The sequence below is a fragment of the Anoplophora glabripennis genome, unplaced genomic scaffold (genome assembly GCF_000390285.2).
Source record: "Anoplophora glabripennis isolate ALB-LARVAE unplaced genomic scaffold, Agla_2.0 scaffold53, whole genome shotgun sequence".
In the NCBI taxonomy this organism is placed as follows: domain Eukaryota; kingdom Metazoa; phylum Arthropoda; class Insecta; order Coleoptera; family Cerambycidae; genus Anoplophora; species Anoplophora glabripennis.
Window position 1 is genome coordinate 291,925 of NW_019416376.1, and position 24,372 is coordinate 316,296.

Genomic DNA, 24,372 nt, shown 5'->3' on the forward strand with positions numbered 1-24,372 from the left:
AAAGTACTTTCCTGGATAAAATGTACTTACCACAGTACTTGAAATGTGCATTGAAGGTATTGTTAACCAAGGAATTTTAAAACAGGTAATAAAATGTACGGATGTACAACAACAGGTATTTAATCTATCTAAATTGACGAAAATTGTATACAATAAGCTTACAACCTAATACTTGAGTAAAAATGTTACATTTATGTATATGAATATAAATATGACAGCTATATGTAATTTTCTTTCTTCTGGAATTATTATCACGATACATGGTTTACATGAACATTATCCACTACCGTTTATTTTAAATTAAATCACCAAAATTAAAGAGTACCCTAATTCTAAGAGCTGCTGCAGAAGTATTAGGGCAACACCTTTATTATTTAAATGATGATGATTTTTATAACCTTACATTATTTTACTTAACAGCCTTTGGGTTAATAATAAACAAGGGTAATTTCATTTGATTCAATAACACCTATGTACTGTACCTCAGGATATGTTTAAACATGTTTGATTTTTCACTTTTGATTTAGCATCGTCATTTATTTATTATACAGTTTTTGATTATACAAAATTTAGTGTAAGAATAAGAATTTTAAATGAAAATGTGCAAAAAAGGTTCTCCTTTATTTGATTAGAAATAATAATATTCTGTACCTAATATCTTTTATAGTTTCTATATTGTTTTAGTCATTTAAAATATCCCTGTATTTTTACGTAAATGTGGTAATACCAAAAATAAAGTTACTCAAATTCTGCCTTTATTAAACTTGTTTATTTCCTTTCGAATATTGACATAATTGCGTGCATAGAATACCATAAAATACAAAGTTTATTTTTGAACTTCTTTATGGGATTCTAAAGTAACATTTCTAATGTTTCACGAAAACTTTCGTCTCAAAAAAACGTAACAGGTTTTATAGAGACAGACTAAAACACCCTGTATATACATATAAAAAGTAATTAAAATCGCACGCAGCCCTAAAATTTGATAGGGTTATTTGGATCAAACCGGAACACCCCGTAGATACTTAAGGGAATAATAAGTGTAGTAATCTGGCTTTTCCAGAATTAAATTCTAAATTAAAACACACGTAAATCATTTACAAAGTACCTATCAGAATAGAAATGTGAATGATTTTTTTTTTTGGTTTTCCAATTCAATTTAAATTTGATTACTAAATGTAGCATGCTTTTGAATGTAGTTAAATATATTTAGAGAAAAATATAGCCAATGTTTTCAAAAAACGTAAATATCAAAAAATTATTTTTGATAGCTTCCGCTTATCATGGTTATAGTATCTTTATACCGCATTAAAGACAGTAACTCTTACTTCGTACCGGACAAACACGATGAAATTGATGGTTATGACGAAAGTCCTAGGACTCATTTTCAAACTTGCGTGTGGGTGTTGCTGTGAGCTTGTTCCTGCTCGTTAGGTCCTGCTTGATTGGCCGGCGTGTAGTACTGCAATCAGAAGGGAGTCATTAATTAGGTATCACACGAGTCAAGTGTACAGAGTAAGACAAATTCGATGGGAATTCACGGTATCTCAAAAATTATTAGAAGTGGAGAAAACATATTTTTTGAATGGGATTCGTAGTAGGCTATGATTTAGAAAAAGAGACATTTTTACATTCCAGTCATTTCAAAGTAATGTCAGCTTTACACCAAAAGGTTTACATAGAACAGGTTTTCTTTAATTCTGATTCATTTGTCATAAGATACAGAGATGATCGAAAATGACAAAGCAATGGATATCGCTCTGTATCTTGACTACAAATGAAGGTATTTGTTGGAAGAATTTGTCTAGAAATAGAGTTCAAACTAGATCCGTTTTTTCTGTATCTAATACTTTCTGATATATCGTTAAATCCAAACGAATTTGATTAACTTAAACCTATATACGTGGTCCAAATGCATCGTCTCGACATCATATAATTTTTTGAGAATCTCGTCAGTAGGTATGAATAGGTCAAAATCAAAACAGTTGTATTTTAATGTAAAAAGCTTTGCTGAATCAGAATATTCAATGGAAGAAACAAAAATGTAACTGAAAAGCTTTATTTTGGGGAAAAAGCACCCTGCAATTTTTTTTTTCATCCATCTGTTCGGTTTCCGGTGTCGCCGGAAACAGTTTACAGTCGTACCTATTTTTTATTGAAATAAATCGAAAAAATAGAAATATTCATAAAAGCAGTCTTGGAAACACTAAAAAAAAAATAAAATCGGGCATATTTTTAATCGAGACGACACAGATGATCCACCTCGTATACGCAGCGACACCTGTGCTCGTAATTTATTCCATTAGGGGATGGGGTGCACAGTACACGACGCTTTCTCGTTAGGTGAAGATAAAATGACTAAGGAATGTACTATATAGGTACTTACTAGGCTTGGGGTGTGTTTCATGAATATATTCTTTATATGGGGTCTGATGAAGTGCTAGATGCAAACGAGCGAAATGTGTAATGATGCAGTTTGTGGCTGTTACATACTTCCGTGTGTTACTATTATTATTACTAGTTTGTGGAAATGTAGGAGTTTATCAGAGAACACCCAGTGAAATAGGCCTTTTTTTATCTGCACGAAAGTGGTTTAAAATTTGAAATGTTACTGTCAATTTTTTGAATTCTCGTGATTTATTTATGCTTAGATAAATTTAAAACGTTTTTTTTTATTAATTTCTGTTGAGAAATATGAATGACGCTTTTTCTTTAACTTTAGTTGCTCTCACATACAATTTCTTTTCTAAATTAAAGCATTTGAAAAATTCAATTATTTGATCATCGAGTCAGCTCTGTAAGCGGCGGATTGAAATGATTTGTGACGTACGTTGCCATTCATTTTAACAGAATTATGGATTATTTTCAATGTAAATGGAAATGAATAATAAATGTCATGTTCATTTCCAGTGTTCCGTTTCAATAATCATTTGATGGATACTAAGGCATCTAGGCAAATATACCGCTTGGTTTATATTAAGGTTTAGAACATTAAAGTTTGCACCAAATACTCATAGCAAACCTTAGAATAAAATTAAAATGTTAAATAATTCCGATCGTTAGATTATGACAGCAAACACATGCTTAGTAATAAGCTGTACTATACATATAACCCCATCGTCTTAAACTACCTATATTCTTCTTGTTATATCATGTTTCATAGAAGGAATACCGAGAAAAGTATTCAAATTTATGTAGTAAACATTTATAGTAACAATAATTTAATGTATCCTGTCATTGATTGCTGAAAACAAATTTGAAATATAATAATTAATTGTTCTGTTTGTATCTGTCCGCTCTTATTAAACTATAAATAATTCCACTAACCGTCCACGATTTACTTTTCAACTTTGCAGTCGCCCTCCATCCAGTTCTATTAATAGAATCCCTCCTCTGCTCGGCCGACCCAAAAGCAGAGCACTATTAACGTATACATATTTTTTACTCGAGATAAATCGATAAATTACCCAGGATATACATCATAATGTATCTATAATAAAACGGTGTCATCGTCAGTACGCTTTTCTCCTTAATTACGGTCTTTTTTGCGAGCGAGGCGGCAGGTTCATTTTTCACTATTTCCATAACAAATTTCAAATCCGCACGGTTCAGTTCCAATGCGGCGGAAAGGAAGGGGGGTTGCCAAAGGCCGACGTAATAGTTTTTTATACACCTACCTGCTTAAGGGTATAATTAACTATAATTTACGGTAATTATAGATGTCTTTTGATAGGGCGTAATTTATTGCCTTGCTTTTAAATTAATGCAATGCTATTAAATCCAACAGAAAAGTCTGAAGAGTATAAACATACCAAAAGCTATACAATGCAGTACAAATCTTTACCTTTTTGAGTGCTCATGAAATGCACAAAATAATAATAGTGTCACTTTAACATATCTTATCAACATTCATTGCCATTTGATTCAATGGGGATTCAGGAAATTTTTACACTTCAATACTTGCTTTTGTTCTGGTTTCTTAGTCAGCAGTGATAAATATTTTTGTGAAATTGCCACACTGATACAACAATAATGAATTTGTGGATTTGATATTAAGTAATCTAAGATTTGTATGTGAGAGGACGAGACATATTAACTCCAATTTCTAAATGTATTTGAATTAGCTCAGTATTTTTCAAAATAAAATAAAAGTACAGTACGTATATTGGAAATGTTTTTATTATTATTGTAATTATTAGACGCCACGTTGCTTTTACTGCTAATAACAGATGTGTTGGGTAAAAGGAACAGTATTTATTACTCAAGTCGACCCGCGAACGCCCTTCGGAACACAGCATTGATGCGAAAACATTCCATATTAGGCTCGGTGCATTAACGATGCTTTTGTACACAACTGAGTGTTCATAATGCTCGGAGTTTCTTTGTAAAGGCTTGTGCGCTATTTAAAACTCAGAAACGTGAAGCGTACCATGGCATTGTGAGATGTAAAAGTGACTAGGGGCAAACAAAGAGTCGCCGCCCGTCTTCCATTTATATTAAATTAGATGAGTTTATTTTTCCTAGTTTTTTGCAATTACGAGATACCTACTTCCGGATTGAAGTGGACGAAACCAGACAATAGCACCGTTTTCATAGTAAAATTTTATATAAACAAATATCATCACATTCGGTCTTTGAACAACGGATACATTATATTAAAAGAACCGTTTTTAGCAAAGGTTTAATGTAAATATACATATTCGAGACAGTTTGTTGAAAAAAAGGTTAAAATTGTTGTCATTTCAGAACAAAAAATAAGCAGAAAAAATTCTGAATATCACAACGACCATTACTTGTAGGATAAACAGCTACGAAACCTCTCTCATTTGCCGTTACTCGTATATTGCGCATTACCGCTGATTATAGATTATGATTGTACGAAATTAATTATAAATTGCAAAGGATATCAGGCAACAGGGTAAGGCTGTGCGTCGTTTATAGCCTAAAACGGTTCAATAAGTGTGCTACATATTGGATTTGGTTTTACCGTTTTGTTGTTGTATTACATTCTACGTGGTTTGATGTTGGTGAGGTGGGTAATGTTGATTAGCACGGGTGTTGATTTTTACGTGGCGTGGACACCTATTCGTCTGAAATAAAGTTTCCAAAAATATACGGTCATATTTCAATTACTAGAACCTTTCATTTTCAAACTAAAATTTAAATTCATCTTTAATTATGTTGACGTTGAGAGTTATGTGATAAATTCCTTGCTTGTACTAGAATTATACAGTTAATGAATGAAATGATGAGAATGGAAACAGAGGTTGATTGCAAAACATTCGAACACAATGAACTTAAAATGATGCCAACAACGGAATGAAACCCCTTTTGGAATAAATTGTAGTCTGCTATGAACCAGGACAATCGTATATATATTTTTTTAAATTCAAGATAGATGTACCTGCTGAACCAATTAAGGCGATCTAGTTGGCAATCCAAGACTTGCTTTAATTTTTTAGAAGCGATGTTTGGAACTTTATCGATTTCTGTACTAATTGTAAAATCTGGTTGAGCATCAATTAAAACTGCTATAAGTTACATTTTATCATTTTTTTTAAGAACTAAAATTTAAAATTTAGCTCAAAAATCTACAAGCCGTTGGAATTATCTGAGGATAAAAAAGTAACCAATTTACTGATACTGATGGCTATAATAACTGACTGATAATAGATACTGCTAAAATTCTAAAAATATTAGGCCTGGCTTAAAATCGTGAAAGTATATTATATAGGGATCAGAAATTGTTAATTTTTCATCTTCAGGCAATTCTAGGGCTCCTGTATTTTTAACTTTATCCAGAAACCTCACAAATCTAAAATTTTGTCCACTTAGAAAGCTATTCTGTGAAATTAAGATGTAGCGATTTTAAATGATGTTGATTAGAGCTTCCTACTTCGAAATAAATGAAATAGACACCTCTGAGTTTGGAAACCGATATTAAGAAAACATAGGGGCAACCTCTCACTTTAACTCGTCGTAATTTTTATGTTAATTGATAAAAAAATTCCAACTTTTTACTGACGATAATTCGAACTATTATCTTTAGTACTGTGAAAGTCATTTGTCTCAAAAGCTCTTCTTTTTTTATTTTTAAGCAAAACAGAAGGGAATGCTATCTCCATAAATATTGCGTTCTTAAAAAAAAGAAAACAACTGACATAGGTAGTAAATAACTGTAAACAACAATCTGAAAAAAATTGTTAAAATAATACAGTTATAAATATGATATTCTTAAAAACAGTATCGGATTGGTCAATTACGTTCACGGTCCGATGCAGGATATACAGTATAGCCTTTGTAACTGTATTATTTTAAGAAATTTTTTCAGATTGTTGTTTACAGTTATTTACTACCTATGTCATTTTTTTCTTTTTTTAAAGAACACAATATTTATGGAGATAGCACTCCCTTCTGTTTTGCTTAAAAATAAAAAAAGAAAAGCTTTGAAGACAAATGACCTTCACAGTACTAAAGATAATAGTTCGACTTATAGTCAGTAAAAATTTGAAATTTTTTTATCAATTGACAAAAAAAATTACGACGAGTTAAAGTGAGAGGTATCAATTTGGTAGGCAGAAAACCGAAATTTTTTCAACATTTTCATTAATAACTAAATAATGGGATAACGAAACTAATTGAAATTTTAGCACGCAATAGAGTAATAGTGAGGCTATATATGGACCAAATTTTTTGCCCCTATGTTTCCTTAATATCGGTTTCCAAACTCAGGGGTCTATTTCATTTATTTCGACAGTAGCCACATTTTAAATAGAAAACCACTAAAATGATTTGGCCAAAAATAGCTCCTCAAAAAAATAACAACAGGCCATATATTGTCAAGTGGATCATCACAATCGCGAAAGGATCGTGCATCCTAACATTTAAGAGAAATATCCTAGTTCTTAGTTGATCACACTGTTACAAAACTTTATATTTAAATAATTCCTTATTTTGAAAATTTAGAAATATGTTTATTACCGATCAATTAATTTATTTCTATTGCTCATAACTAATAAATTTAAATTGGCATGAAATGAATAGTAGGTATATTTTCTTTCTTTTCATGTTTTTGTGGAAAGTTATAGAAATAATCAAGTTAATAGAAAATCGTAACATATTTTGCAAAACTTCCAAATTTATAACAAAAATGAGGTAATCTCAAATAACAAATTCCCCAATCAATAAAATCAGTTGAGTTATTTATTACAGGAAAAGAAATATCTCTTAAGAGGGCTACAACCCCTAAAATGTAAGCCCTCAAAAGTCTTAATTGAAACAACCCGGTGGCGATTTTTTTCTTCGAATAAAACGGACGCAGCGCCGCTCTGGAAGAAAAATATTCAATATAACGCTCACCCTTCCGTTGTCGAAATCCGTCCCGACGCCTATCGTCAGCCTGGCTTTGGCCTTCATGGCGTCGCCCAAAGGAATCTTAGCCCGCTTCGCTTCCGAGTGGGATTTGTAGCAGAATTCGAGGACGGCTACGGCCATAGCTATGAAGAGTCCCGCTATGAGGATATAAAATATTCCCGCGACGTTGCTTAGGGACAGTTCACTTCTAGACGCATCCTGGAGCAAAATTTAAAAGTCACGGTTTTATTTGAAAAGCTACCGAAAAGATATCGACGCGTTTATTATTCCAGCAGGGCTGAACGAGAAGGGATAATGTCGATACGAATAAGCAAAAGAAAGTTTTGTAAAAAAAATACACGAAATATTTGTTTCCCAACGTTGTTGTAATTTGAACTACTTAAATAAAAATAACTCCTCCGTAGTGGGTAAATGAAAATATTTCTCATATTTTTACAGTTAATATGGACACTAATTGGAAAAAATATGTCTTTATAGTTTTTATTTTTAATTTTTACATTAAATATATAAATTCAGTTGAAATAGGTTAATTCTGGGATACCCATCTGCTGTATTATGACTCTTTTTCTGTTTAAAGGGTATAGTAAAAAGGAAATTTGATATTGAATTTACATTAATAATGCATTAAATATTATTTATACCAAGACAGAACCATTTTTGTTGAACATATCATTAGCTAACAGTTTAAATTGGAACATGTGTTTTATATTTTACAGGTCTGTTTTTACAATTACATATATACCCTCATAATTATGAAATATTCAATTTATTATGCATTTTCAGTAATATGTTGTACATAAATAAAATTTTTATGAGCGATAATTAATTATAATAATTTATTGGTTTGCGTTTTCCATTGAAATGCTGAATTTTAAACGTGAAAATAACCTAATAAACCCGAATTGTCTTAGATGTGTGATAAATTATATATGTAGTGAAAAATTTGTTATTTGTACATGCTTTATAAACACTAAACAAAATATCTTTTATTCGCACATTTTTCTTGTTCCACTGCATAATAAGAAAATCTCAGGCTTGAAATTTGGAATGCGGTAACCAATTTTAGACCTAAATAATGTTGGCCGGATACCAATTAGTACATTAAGTAGAATCGATCCCCCGCTAGAAGAACATCTAATTTAACCGTTAATATAAGCGTCAAATGACAAATTATTCCAGGGATGTGTGAATATCACGTTATAATTTAGTATAATTTAGTTAACGAAATACGTGCCTGCTTTTGATTAATTACATTTTGCAACTATTTCTAATAAAGAAGTTATGTACAAGGTTCTGGAAAGTAATTTTGCTTGGTTGAAAATAATGCAGTATTTCCATTAGTAACCTGTTTTAAATACACTAGACACAGAAATTAATTAAATCCCAAAATTTTGGGCGATTTTCAAAGAGGGAAAAGGTCGTAGAGAGAATCAAAAAGAGGAAATTCAAGTTTCAAGTGTCTAGTTTTAAGGTCTGCAGTTTAAAATTTTTTAGCGTCAGCAGTATTTGAGTAATCATGAGAAAATCAACGGAAAAAAGTTGTAAATGTATGCTTTTTTAAAAAGCCCTATGGATTTCAAACATTTTTTTGGCATTTTCATCATAAAGCTCTTTTAGATGATGTTATTCTCTCCAATTTGTGCGATTGCGGAGCGTTGTACGATTATTTGTAGCTGAGTTATTGTGGATCAAAGCAAAAAAATCATTTTTGACAAGGCTCCGGAACCGCTCAAATTGAAAAGAATTAAATTATCTAAAAGAGCTTCTCAAAAACTGCTAATGCTAAAAAATTTTAAACTGCAGATCTGAAAACTAGGCACTTGAAGCTTCAATTTCCTTTTTTTTATTCTCTCTACGACCATTTCGCTCCAAATTACAGCTCTTTGAAAATCACCCAAAATGTTGGGATTTTTTAAATATCCCTTAATTTCTGCGCTTAGTGTATAAAAAATGAGTATATATATTTTTTTCTGTTGATGTTTATAATTGTATAGGAAAAGGGAAGCTGTCTGATGAATCAATCAAACAGTTATTTTTTATGTAATTTGGAGAGAGAATTAATAATTTTACTCATGTTCTGAATTGAAACATTATAGTTAACTGTAATAACCAGATCGATTTACAGAACAGATGCAATATGTTACTTACTATTGTTTTTGTAAAAAAACATTTGATTCTGTTCCTCGATTACCTGTAGCGTACGTTACTGCAAAAGGGTGTAACATCCCTTTTAATACCTGTTTGTCGCGTAGACACTCCGTCCTGTCGTACCACCACTTATTCTTTAATTTGGTTAGTTCCCCGTCTTCCTTCAAGCTCAGCACCGCCAAATTTATGGCGTCCCTGGAAAAGTTTGTTTGGGTCTGGTGAAATAGCACAGTTAAAAAGGTGTAGCGAAACAACAGTAATAAAATTTAAATAATATACGCATAATGCTGTTTTTGCTGAAAATAAAGGAGTCGGAGGTTAATAATTTATAGCGTGAATTACCATAACTGTTACAGCAGTGGGTGGGGGGCGATGTTTTATTAAAAGTATGTTACATTTCCTTAAACGACCGTTTATATCTCCAGAATTAATAAACGGAATTTAATTTTTTTTAAAAGAAACGTCTTTCCGAGTAGGTACTTTAAAATTATAATTTTTGAAAAAAACTGAAAAGGTTGAGCGGTCTTTTCCATGTGAAAAAATCTTCAAGAATCTAGATGCTTTATTTGAGGCTGTGCAACATTTTGAAAACTCGAAAATTTTTTTCAAAAATTTATTTTGCAAAAACTATAGAACCGATTTTAATGAAAGGTGTGTTTTTTTAATATACTCTTATTTTACAAAAGTTTTAAAAAAGTTATCCAAAAAACTTGGTTATTTTGCCTTTTTTTCATCAATTATTGCTATTTTGCAACAGCGGTAATAAATTTAAACATTTTTAACTTACAGTATATTGTGCAAAATTCAATTCTACAACTTTTTTCCCTCTCCAAAATGCATAGGTTCCAAGATATAAGTAAAAAACTCAGATAAAATAAGTATTTTTTTAAATTTTTTAAACATTTTTGCAATTTTGAAAATGTTCCGGACCTCGCCCAGGTCTAGGGATTACACTTTTATTACGTGAGTTGTACTGTAGGTATTCCAGCAAAAATTAGTTTGCCCCTTCTTCAGTTGCTTCATTCTTTATTTATGTACGACACAAAGTAGACATCACTGATAGAATTGCATTTGCAAAATTCTTATAAGATTCAAGCCTCTCAGAATTTTCCAACGGTGCTATAAGAACTGATCAGTTGGCGATTTTCGCAATCGAATTTCTTTTACTGTCTTTCCTGAATTCCCGTTTTTTAAGATATCCCAACTACAGCTCGTACAAGAAATAGTCGTTATTTCGAATTAATGGAATCTGAAGGCATTTCCATAGTTGTTCTAACTATATTATGTTAGGTTACACGTAAATTCATATAACTATTGTCCAATATTTCTTACTCACATCAAATATGGTTTATTACGAATTACGTTAATGCATTTATTGATTTGTGTTGCATTGCATTTTGTGAGGTAGAAATTTAACAGTGTTCATGTAATATAATATTTAATTATCATCGTTTGGTTCAAGGTATGTATCTCATTATAGAATCGCAATTACGCTTTACAATAGTTTGTAGGTCATGGTTCCCATGCCATGCTCTAATTAGAAGCATGCAAATCGTTATTCGTTTAATATGGATGATGCCAATTATTTGGGTCGAAATAGAAATAATGTAATAATGATTTTGGGCAGGTCTTATAAAAAACAGTTACTGGTTCCAAGAAAGAATATAAAGGTAAACAAGAATAAAGAGTTATATGTTAAATGACATTTGTGACATCAACTATTATGTTTTGATTAGTAACAGGTTTTGCAAATGACACCATGGTAGCAAAAACCTACTGCTTCCTTGAATATGGTCCGTTAAACATTAAGTACAGGACATGTAATAACTTTGACCGAGGCGTAGCTTATAAAACCAATGGCAGACGAAGCCTTCATAATTGATTACAAGCCTCGTAACCCCTGAGCTTAGGCAACCAACATCGCAGTGCTGGTACTGTCAACTAAAAAATGCTAAGGCATTGTCACTATTCTGTTTAATTCTTTTTGTAATGGTGATGTCATCACATATTTCTCCTTTCTAGAGCATACTCACTATAATATTTACATGTTGTGCCTATAGTCTGTTAAAAATTGGAAATAGTAACTATTTAAAACAGCAACTGCCAACATTCACCTAAGGGGCGATCCCAGAGGAGTAGCGATCCCAAACCCCTTCGCATCCAGATTCGTGCCGACCTTCATGGTGTCGCAGGGCTCCCTCTCGTTGATGTAATCATTTTTAGGCGATTCTATGAGCAGCGCGTACTTGCCCTTCGACGTCCGGACCCTCTTGATTCCCTCGTCGTATGAACTGACGAACACGTGTTTCCTGGAATTCATGAATTCCCACATTCTCGAATACAGCGAGATCTGCGACCTCTAGAATGGAAACGGACTCAGTGTCAGATGGTATTCAATGTAACTCGAGCTCTAAAATATGTAAAACCTTTTAATCTGCTAATGTAGGGAGATTGTTACAGAGCTTTTGTCGGTGGCAGTGTTATGTAAATGGACCAGCTTCGCTCGGATTGCTGCCTCCTTACCGAATTATGAGGATGGGAATATGAGAGTGGTATTAATTTTAATCCAAAATTGTAATGAAATTAATAGCAGCCCAACGAAATCATAATCTTAAAGCTCATTTGTTCGCAAATAATTGATGTGTCACATAACTTTCTTATTATAACTTTGAATTTCTTATTTAAAAGAGTAACTTCATTAAAATGATTAAGGTTTCATTATTTCTTTATCACGAAATGCTACTCGTGAAAGAAGATCGTGAAGTTTGTTACGCTGACATATGTTAGCACTTATTTTATCATAATCTTAATTATCTAAGGACACAAAAGACACAAAAAATACAAACAGAATTTTATCTAAACTTGAAATTCCTGATAGACTAAATTTAGTATTACAAAGGTAGTTTTAGACAAATTGAAAAGTGACTTGATGAAGTGATGATTTAGACATAAAATAAGTTCATCAATATTGCATTACAATTGCTATGGGAGCAGATTGAATACAGTGAAAGATGGAATAGTGAGTGAGTTCTAAGTGTTGCAAGCATACTCAGGTTTTGTCCTGACAATTATAAATAAAGAGGAAGATTCTTCAACATAACTAATATTTCTTACAAAAGAAAAACAAGAGCAACTGTTGATCAGAATCATTGAAGACATAGACTTGAATTATAGTTTAAAAGTCGATTAGTGATTTCAACTGTCAAAAGTAGAAAAAAGTAGAGTAGCAGTAGAGCTAGTTTCCATATCTGGAAGCTTACTGACACATCGCTGTTATATCTTACTCTAAAAAAATCCCATGTTGCTCCATGATACAGTGTCCCATACTCCACTTCCGTTTGCGACGCCAAGTCTTCAGCGGAATTGATAGGTGCGACCATTCGTTCCACAGTAAGAAAAGCCGCCAAATTGGCAGTATAACTGGATATGAGTATGAGAGTAAAAAACCACCAACACGCCCCTACTATCCTACCAGATATGGATCTGGGTGAGATGTCGCACCCTTGCTGCATAAACGCCCCCAAAGAAAACCACAAGGAGTTTAACATGGTGAAGTCGTTCGCCATGGTTCCACCTTGGTTCGTGTTTTGACTGGGCGGATCACTGAAACCAATAGTAACAGTTTATAAGAACATGTACTGAGGTAACTACAATTACCTGTGCTCTCCTGTGAAATGGAGCAGTCTCCACTCGTACGGTGAGAATCTTGAGACGACAAATAAAACGATGCTCACGCCGACATAGGCGAATAGGACGCTCACCCATATCTCCTTGGACAAGGGGTTTAAGAAGCTGAAGACACCCGGCTTCTGCTTCATCGGCTTCTTGATCATAATGGAGATGCCCAGTGACATGAATGGTTTGCTGAAGTCTATCACCCGCTCTCTTTCCGATGTTATCGTAATCGGGGCTATGGCCATGTCAGCTTCCTAGAAAAGGCAAAAAAAAACAACGGTGTCTTGCATTGACATAAATTAAAACAACTATCTGTTAATTCTGTATTGCTATAAACATAGGCCATTTTGAACATTTCAAGTCTGACGGAAACAATAAACCACAGTGATAAGAGCACCATGGAAACCGCAGTAATACTGCCGCTTTTTGCATTGACGCAAGTTTAACGTCATGAAAAATTACAGACTTTGTTATTAGACAAACATCAAAGGCACAAATTCCCTATGTATGCAATTCTCTCAGTTGAATAGACTAGGGATATAAAAAAGACACAGGACTAATATGAGTTTAACGTCATGATGGGGACAGTGTTAGGATCCTTCTCAAGTATAAGTCAATAACAGTAGAAGTACGTAACTGTGTCTAATTTTAGCTTTTAGCAATCAAGAGTATAGAAATACAATAGCGCATATTAAAATAACTAGACTATTGATTCGAGTTGGACTATCTATGGTCGGTTAGAACGTCTGAATTTGAAATTTCAAGACGATTTCGTACGTAGATCTTCAAATAAATATTTATTACCACATACTACTGCTTTCACATTTTTTTCATATTAAGTAATGTACGTATATTCGTCGCAAGTGATGTAAGACTGATCTAAAACGTTTCTAAAATTATAAAACTAATATTCTGTAGCCTCAGATATGTAAAAAGAATTGAGAATGATGCTTGCACTAGTAAAGTTTTATAAAGTCGATAAGTGCAACTCAACTCAATTAAATTGAGAAATGTAATGATAGTGAATTACCTGACGTATTAGTTCTCCAACCATACCATCCCATCCTCCACTAACATCATGATTTTCAGCTCCATACTGACCATCTTTGACAATTCTCAGTTCGTCTAGAACAAATATGATTAAAAAAATACATTAATTTATTTTCTGAATATAGAGTCATATGTTTCATAATTGCAAATTATTATTATTTTTTAATTGATCTTCATAAAATTGTAGGTGCGTTACAAAAATTTCATCTCAGGTTGATTTAGAGTCAATTAAAATAGTTTTAGGGGGTTTCCAATTATTGTAAGACTTATTTTTATGCAACGTTGTACAAAATTTCAATACCGAATAAAATCCAAATGAAATCTAGGAAGAATTCAACCACATAAGTAAAAATTACTACAATATTTTTTAAATATTGAGTTTTTGAATTACTTACAGTTTATTAGAAGTTTCTTAGATATCAGGTTCGCTAAATCTTTGCAGTAACCCTCAAAGCGGTCGTTCCCCAAAAGAATCTCCCCAGGTTCTGGAATTCTTAGCATGATGTAAGGCTCTTCCTGAAAATGATTATTTCAAAGATTTTAGTAATCACTGAGAAATTGTCGATAGAATGTGATTTAATTATCATCAATAATTTGATTCACTGAATAATAAAAGTGAAATGATGCTTTATTGGGGTCAGAAACTTGAAATTTCATGAAAATTATTAGAAACGAAACACACAATTTAATAAAGGAAACGCATTTGTAAAATATTTTTAAATTTAGTATAGTTTTATTTTTAATGATAAGTCCCATTGATACCTGGTTCTATATTTCTCAATACGCACCATTTAATGAAGTTCTTTCCATGAAATTGTGTTTTCAGGAAATTATGCGAATAATTAACTAGAGTGACGTTATTTTCCAGGCAGTATATTTTGATAACAAAGATTACCATATTTCTCGGCAATCATAAAATATGTTGCATGCATAGTTACCAGGCATTTAGTTGAAATATTTTTTCTTCTAGACGCCCTCCTTGTCATACAGGGTACTTACAATCTTGCAGAGGATTTTTCAATAAGCATTAATAATAATCAATGAAAGTTAATAATAATAAAAATTGTGAAAACTTCCGTGGTCAGTTTTCAGCAAAATTTTGGATTATTTTTTCTGAAATTATAAAAACTATTTCTTCTGAGAAAAGATGAAAAGAAAAAATATCATAAATGAAAATCAAAATAAAACTATTCGTCAAAAGCTCTAAGTACACATTTTGAGCTTAATATAGCCATTGAAACACAATAAAATACTGTTGGCTTTGTTGGAGATGTTCGTGATACAGATAAATAATCTGAATTCCTAAAATAGGGATTTTACTCATAACCGGTGACATTAACATCAGTTAACATTAGTTTGCATGTATGAAATGTATCTATTAACTTTGATAATGATCAGAAATGTTATTGAATGGGAAAATAGAAGAAAAATAAGAACAACACACATTGTACATATTTAAAACAAATAAATTAAAGAATTGGCACTTAGAAATTTCATGAACTCATTTAATATTGAAATTCCTTTTAAATAAACACACATTTTTTGATGTTTGTTTATTTGTTAGCATTCGATTAAAAATATTTTACGTATTATTTTTGTATACCTACATGATTGCGAATAAACTAAATAGCTAATAAATCGATACATATTCAAAATAAAAAGTATTCACGCAGCTCTGTCATTTTATAGATTTTGTTTCTTTTTGTTTGTTGAAAGTATTAACGATTTCCGTTTCCTAAATTACCTGGAGCAACATAATAGTCAACGTGACATATTGAGCCAACCAATACTAATAAATATTTCGTAACTTGTTTTATTATTACCATAAATACGGGGTTGTAATGTCATGTCAATATTTCCAAGTACTTAATTATAAAACTAGAAACAGTTAGTTATTGTCACTTTTTAATCTTAAGCCGTGTTGTGCCGGATTTACATAAAGAAGGCGAACATGCAAAGCGGAAATATTGAATGAAATATATTACGAAAAGCCTCACATATTCCAACCTATTTAAATAAATTTAGATATATCAACAAATAAAAGGAGTACGATTTGTGCTTTTATTTAAAATACGATATAACGGTTTGCATGTAAAATGTAAATTAGAAAAAAATGTTTGCGCAATCTGTAATTATTCGAAAATTTGTACAGAAGCAAAAGTATACGAACGCAACACGGAAAATTACCACAACATGACACATTTAAAAACCCTGAGGTAGTAACCTGAAATAGAACATCTAACAACCAACCAATTTTTAAAATAACAAGTTCTAACAATACTTGCAAGAAACAGAAACAAAAAAGTTGGTTAATAATATCACAATTATAAACAGAAAACAAAACAGAACGGCGAACTAACCACAATCGTAGTAACGATGTAAGTTTTATTCCTTTCTATGTGAAGGGTGGACTTTGGCCTGGTGTATTTCGCGGATACAGGCGTAAATCCTGACTCATCACTCCATTCCGCCACCTTCACCATGGCACTGTTCACGGTCATCTCAACGACGTGAAGGGTATAATTCTGCCTACGTCCTTCCTCGCTGAAACGGACTTCACCGGAGAGTCCTTCCAGTTCTACCTAGAAAGCGACAACAAATGGTTAAAAATCACTGAAGAAATACACATATACAAAATTCAATACCTTCCTCAAAAACCTCGATATTTTATCTCCATGTTCCCAAGGCGTCACCCATCCTCCGCTCACATTGCAATCCAAAGCTTTGGTCGTACTATTGTATGGAGCTCTCCTAAAACTATTTCTAAATACGTCCGGTTTCTTCCTTAACAATTTATTGAAGGCTTCGACCAGGACAAATACTGCGTCGTACATTAAAGCAGCTTGTGCCGAAATGCTATCTTTACCGGCTCCTAGTGATGTCAGAGGATCAAGATTTCTCCACCCTAAAATCATTTATCAATGATACATTTATGGTATTGTACCAATTTTACCTTCCAGAAAATGTCTGACGTGCTTTTTGGTATTATCCACTATCCGGAAGCCAGTAATATTCATAGCACCATACTCTGCTACTTCACTTTCCCATCGGTCATCCATAACCTGAAAAAAAATTGATATAGCTACCTTCCTTATAAAAAATAGCTGTCTTTTATCTAAAACATGAATCAAATTCCTCCAATTCCCCAGCTGCAGATGAATTTTAATATTTCTTTTCCTCCTAACAATCTGCTACATACATGGAATATTTAATATCCGCATTGGTATCAAGCTGTCCCTTAGTACCTTGACAGGAAGCAATAACTTACAATTGGAACCAAGTCCTAATGGCATTTGTTGAATTACTTAATTCCCTAGTTTCTGAAATGACGTGAAGTATTCTGCAGAAAAGTTTTCATTACTCTCGTAACATTACCGTAGTCGTTAATCCTTTATTTGCGTATAACACGCAATGTACAAATATAACCAGAAAGCACTACCATTAAGAAAATATTAAGTAGATTTGACGATATTTTTTGCATCTTTATGGAGATTGTATTTTTAGATACTATCGATAAAATGCACAGAATAACACAAGATTAATTAAAAATAATAATTTATTAATGTTATTTCATTGAAAAAAATAAATAAATTTTAAGAGCATTAAATAATTCAAATTGTAAACTTGTCTACTGCTTTATGCTTATGGTCCATAGGTCATGAGATGATAATTTTCGTTGTATAAGTCAATATCTTCCATAAAACAAACACGACAGTGTCTACAAAAAAAGAGAAATCATAAATTGGAATTAGGATATATTTTGTAATGAAAGAAAGTAATATCATTGCGAAATACAGGGGAATATAATTCACGATTCACGTAAAATGAAACGAGTGTTTAATGCAAAGGTAAAGTTGCACTACTTGAAACAGCGCTATATTTTCCAAGTTCAAAACTATTCGATCGACTGACCTGACCTAATTCCAAGCAATGCAGCTACATTATTATGAATGTCACAATGTTAACGTTCGAATAAGAACGCGACTTTTCTATAAATGTAAAATTACATTCTAAAATAACCTAGGAAAACAAATGTTGCTCATGCGTTATTTTTACTTAAGGAACTGAAATATAGCTGGTTTGGCCATGTTAAGACGAATGGATTCATCAAGACCCAACAGTCTTAACCAAAATGTTTTAGCAAAATAACAAAGTAAGTCTTTCATCAGACAAACTCACCAGTCCAGAAAGTAGGTAGTGGTAGGTCCTTCGACCAAGACCTATATCCCTCACATGTCCAACCACAATCTCCTTCGCCATATCTGCGGTACAGTCTAGTACCACATATTTGTTCTGCCATCGCGACTGTGCCTCCAATCCTTTAAGAAAGTTCAGGGCTTCGCTTGCGTTGCTAATTCTTCTAACTGTTGTTACTTGAAAAGTCTCACTTGCTGGACTGAGCGACTGGTAGATTTGTTGCAGCCGAAGCAAGCCTAAAATTTAAGTGTTTAAAATTTTCTGTCCAAGTCTCTATTGTTTTTTTAATTGAATTAAATTGGATTGAAACTTGGATTACTTAATATTTCGACAAAACAAACTTTTTCCGCAAAATCAGGGCCTTCAAAAATTGGAAGTAAACAATTTTTGACTCAAGTATATATCAACTTCAAATTTGGTAGTGTGGCTGGCTTACTAGATTCTATATTTTAAATTATGGACTGAATTTGATAAATAAAACCGTAATATTATTACTTAAGTATCTACTTACCATCGTTCGAATCATACAGATATATTATTCTTTTCCATCCGTAGTACTTGACAGTGTCTATGATAGCCTGATGGTACTCAGGTCTCATGGAAATAGCGTAATCCAGGAAACCTGAAGATGGAGCTAACACCTTTTCGGGAAACCAGGGGGTGACGAAGGGCATCTGGAAGGTGTTGCTGTAGGAGTGAAATGTGTCGAATGAATCCGGAGAGACGGCTCCCAACATGGAATACACTCCTCTGGAGAACTGATTGCAAACTAAAAAAATTATACTTGTCGTTAATTAGGTATTAGCTTTCCTTCTCATAGTTAAAAATTGATAATATTAAAAGTGTATAAAAACAAAATCGTAAATATTTAACAATGTAGAAGCTTTAGGTACATATCTATATATTTTCCTGTTTTTAAAATGTTAATTTTATTATCCAGAAATTTTACATTTCAAAAATATTTCCAAATGCATCTCGCCTTCATGTTAAAACTAATTTTCATTTTCAGCTACATGAGTGGATGCGTGTGTGGAAGTTGAGTTTTTAATAAAGCTAATTATGAATTAGTTCTTACATATCTTTTGCGTTCTGCACGGAAACATTATACATTCTTTTACCATAATTAAAACATCTATTCTGCCTGTATTTACATATCACGGCGTCATAAAATCTATGTGTAGTTGTTTAATTTTACAAACATTGGTACAATAATAATAATATTTTTATATAGTCAACCATTGAACACATGTATGTTTTTAAAGACATATGTAAACTAAAAGTGTTTCTTATTGAATACTAGTAGTAGTAGGTTATTTATTTTGGAACCATTAATAACTTTTGTTTATATTACACATTCGATATAACATAACTTTTCCATAATTTCTACACAGACAAAATAGCTATCGCCAAGCTATATTATCTGTTGTTTCTATCACCAAATCTAATTTATTAAATAAAATTGAAGAAATACCTACTCAGCCTAGACAATTTGAAGGCATCCGCTGTGTTAATGACATCCACGTAGGCCTGGAATTCAAATTTTCTTCCGGTGACATTTTGGTTGTGTTGCAGCATCGCGAATTTGAATGCTGTTTGGACATCGTCTGTTCCTTGTTCGAAAATTGCACCTGATAACATATGAAAGAAAAAAATTGTTAATAATTTATTTAGTCTTCCAAATTACACTGAATTAGTATTTAATTTAGTGGATCGTGGTGTCATGAAACAAATACAGTAAGGTTTACTAAAATCTCACCATACAAACTTAAAAAATTACTTCGCTTTAAAATAGTTAATCTAATTAAAATTCCTAATTATGGCAATTTCCCTTTAGGTGTCACTAATTTCATAAACATACCAGTAATCTAAAATGAAAAAGATGTATTCTTCTATTCTTGCATGTGTAGGTACAGTTTGGTATAACACTTCGAATAAAGATCGATACGCGATTATCCACGACAGTAGAGCTGAATATTTCTGCATTTTTAAAGAATATTCTTTCAAGCCCTTTTTAATATGTAATTAATAGACATCTGAACATTACTACAGGGTGTTCTGAAATTTAAAGTCAAACTCTTCCTGATGATAGGATATTTTAAAGTTAAAAAACTTTTCGTTTTCGAAAATTTCAAGAAAAATATATGTCACATTTAAATATCTCTAGGATAAGATGTCTGCAGTAATTAAGAACAAAAATCCATTGAGTTGATGTACAAATCTGTCAACCAACGGTATTGAGTATGATTGTGTTTAATAGCAGGGTAGTTAATAAAGGAAAGATGAAACTATCAAGTATTTGAAAAATATTGAATTAAAAAAGTCATTCTTTCTTTTAGCTGTAACTAACAATAATTAAATATACATTGTTTTATGTATCTGTTGACTATTTTATTTTATATAGAAATATCTAAATTTCAACCGTCCTTTCATTTTTTATACTTTGTATTAATAATTCTTCTAATCTTAATTAATAACTACTTCACTAAAGTAATTTAATTTGTTTAATATTACTACATTTATTCTTATATGCATATACTTGTATGTTTTGACTTTCCAAGGGAATTGAAAAGTGTTTACTAGTAGCTTCTATCTATCACTAAGAAAAATGCCTACCTTTCGATTTACCTGAAATTTATAACCTAGCATTTGATTTAATTTCTACACAGTTCTAATAAATGCAGTTAGGGCCATTCCATGACACAGAACTTACCCAGCGGTATTTTTTCTCCATTAGCTGATATTCCTACGATAAGGGCGAATAAAACTATTAATTTAGTAACAGTGATATCCATGGCGGAAGCGCTCTCTCAGCTTCACCGACTCTGGACCAATTCCCATTACAAAATGGGACACAATCAGCGCAGACGCGTGCTTTGTATTGCAGCCTATAATATCGTTTAATTTACATTGACTAAGAGCTAAATACATACGAAATATTATTTATTTTTACGTAATTTTGCAAAATATAGACAATTGTCAGCACTTATTAATTTAATAAAACTTCGATAAGCGAAATTGGTATTCCAACAAATCCTGCACACGCACCAATTATGGTTTTTGGGTTTTCTATAGACATACAAGATAACAATCATTAGCATAAGTACAATCACAAGTCGACGAAATAATGCCACATAGTTCTTAAAATTTAAAATATTTAGAAGCTGTTAAATTAACGAAACCACCATGCACATTTCATTTTTTGTAAGCTTGCCCTTATATGGGGATTAACAACTTGTGGAAAACTATTTGTTACAAATTTAAATAAGTAGTAAATAACTGTAAAATTGTTTTGCTACTCGTTATTCTTCGCGTTCAGCTGAAGCAAGAGAAACCACCTAGCGACATCTCTGAGCCTTCACGAGCTTCTCGTGCTTCAGTTCAGTGGAAGGATTGGCTGAAAGCAGGAAAAATAGATCAATACGTACGAATATACAAAGTTACAAAGAGCACTACTTACAGAAGAGTATTTTCGGAACCAGGCACTAGTATTCCAAAATTGACAAATAAAGAAGTAAAGTGAAGACGTAAGAGTCTCACATTTGAAAAGCTTAATGGTTATGTTCATTAAATACATTTGCGCTACAATAAATATATGTACTTGTATCGAAAAGAAAGTAAGATTATCAAGCACCTATTTTCCACAAATTAGCTTAAAGTTTTGTATGCTATGGGGCAAATATTAATTCTTATAAAGGCCTTCTTTGCATTGCCAGCAGATTCCTGTACTCGATAGTAGAAATCATTTGGCAGCATGTACATTGTCAGCGTTAAACATGAAGTATGTATTATTCTATTGGAAAATGTAGTGCTACGACATTTGTACAGGTAGAAGTCCTTTATTGTTTTCATCCTTATCAACAGGCAGTGAAGTTTAAAGCTTTTGATTACAAGATTCACTATCAAAATGAAGGAAGAAAGTACATTTTATTTAAATTGATTTTAAGATTTTAAACAAGCCTTAAGGATAAAAATCTGTAAATACAAAAGCAAAATCAATGAAAACTACCTACATTAAAAACAAGAATTGCATGGTATTACTTTTGGATTAATTCAGGATAATTTAGAATATACATAAATATAACTTCTACTCGGGCAATACAAACTATTTTTTCATATAAAAGTAAAGTAGTTTTAAAATGATTATACCCGATTTTTCAGCATCATGTTAACTTTTGAAACTTTTCGTGTAAAGATTTCGTAGATTAGTGAAGTTTAATTTTAAACACGAATTTATAAATAGATATCCTTATGATTTTCAGGAAAAATTGTTGTTTCTTGTCTAAAACATAAGAAAATAAAGCGCTCGTTAACATGTCTTCTGTACTTCCCCAATGTTCAATTCAGAATTTCGGGGAATCCATGGTCTAGAGTGTTTTTGCTCAGCTTTCACCATAAACTATATGCTTTGAGGTTTTTTTTATCTATTTACGGTTACTATAACAATGTAAATAGCAATAAGTATACCTATAAATGTTTTTAATGGGCTTTTTATTAATAATGAATAACCAAAGAATGATTAACAAAATTTGGAATAATAAACAAAAATACTTAAAACCAAAAACTGTAAATAAAATTACTTCTTCATCTAATAACCATAAAAATAGCCTTGCTTTTGGAAGTTATATAGAAATATGTCATTGATATGTGAGCATCGCTGTATATGTTGTATGCAACCCACAATGGTATAGTATCCACACACTGTGTTTTGTCGTTACAAGTGATATATTAAAAAAACATCGTAAAGTATCTAGATTATTTCAAATGAATGTCTAATTTAAAATTATTTTATAATACAAAATATTAAAAAAAAATAGAAAAAGTGGGCTCAACCGGGATTTGAACCCGGGACCTCTCGCACCCAAAGCGAGAATCATACCCCTAGACCATTGAGCCTCAATGTATAACATCTTTTTATGCAGCATTATAACATTAATTTTAAATAAATTTAATAATACCAAATCGTTTCTTTGAGAGAATACTACAACGTAATTTTTTCTACAAATTATTTTAACAGTCATATTTTAGAATTAGGTCATAAATTAGACACGATAATAGAAATGAATATAGAAAAATTGCAAAAATAATGTGTAAATACATAGGTATAGGTGCGAACGTATTAACAATTAGCACGATTTTGTCATTGGGGACATTCTGTATATGCAGGATCAATGAACTATGATCTAAAAATTCTAACCCAAACACATGTTTCTCCTGTTTGTTTTGTAAATAACCATACATATAGTAAGAACAAAAGGGTTACAGTTTACGCTACATTTTAGAATTTTTAACTTGTGATTTTATGCCATTCGTATGTCTGTTATGTACTAAAGATATCACTTACCACTTTTCCACTATTATTGAATTTTGATTCAAGAAATGTCGTACACAGATAAAACGATTTCGACACATTTTGTTATTTACAACAATACAGAAATCTAAACAGAGAAACTTGTATTCAAGGATATTGTAAGATCTTATTCAGAAAGGTTTAGGGGATTCCCACATACCGTGCGAATAGTTTCTGGGAATCCCGAATAAATTCACACGGTTGGATAGGAATTAAAAACAGAAATATGCTCGAGCAAAACCAGTCAAAGAATTTTTAACTATGTCTAGGAATATAATTTTTTTGGTACCTTTCTAGATTTGGAAGTATGTATATTTAAAAATGTGAAGGAATCTAACTAAAAATAATTAATTCGTTAGCAAATCATATTTTTTTTCGAATTGCCTTTGTTTAAATAACTACAATGAGCGAAAATATCAAACAAAACGCTCTTAGCTGTACTTTTAGCCTAATCTTGAGTATCACTGACTGTAAAAATATCAAATAGAACGCAGTTAGTCAAAAAGATACAAGTATCTAAATTGGTACATGTTTAAAAAAGATTATTATTTAGGTACCTATGTAGGTAAAAATATGTATCA

General features: G+C 31.9%; 1 protein-coding gene and 1 non-coding gene across 2 annotated transcripts; both read right to left on the bottom strand.

Annotated features, from left to right (window-relative positions):
- Positions 1–1,219: 1,219 nt before the first annotated feature.
- LOC108905566 (glutamate receptor 1) lies at positions 1,220–23,840 on the bottom strand. The gene is given in 15 exon segments (XM_018708509.1): positions 1,220–1,462; positions 7,360–7,572; positions 9,612–9,717; positions 11,637–11,881; positions 12,807–13,451; positions 14,228–14,322; positions 14,643–14,763; positions 16,608–16,829; positions 16,893–17,152; positions 17,201–17,309; positions 18,427–18,680; positions 18,956–19,213; positions 19,920–20,072; positions 21,155–21,329; positions 23,786–23,840. Coding segments are annotated over 14 exon segments (2,838 nt in total). The 5' UTR covers positions 21,237–21,329; positions 23,786–23,840; the 3' UTR covers positions 1,220–1,387.
- Trnap-ugg lies at positions 23,266–23,337 on the bottom strand. The gene has a single exon. It is a non-coding gene; the product is annotated as a tRNA-Pro (tRNA).
- Positions 23,841–24,372: the final 532 nt, after the last annotated feature.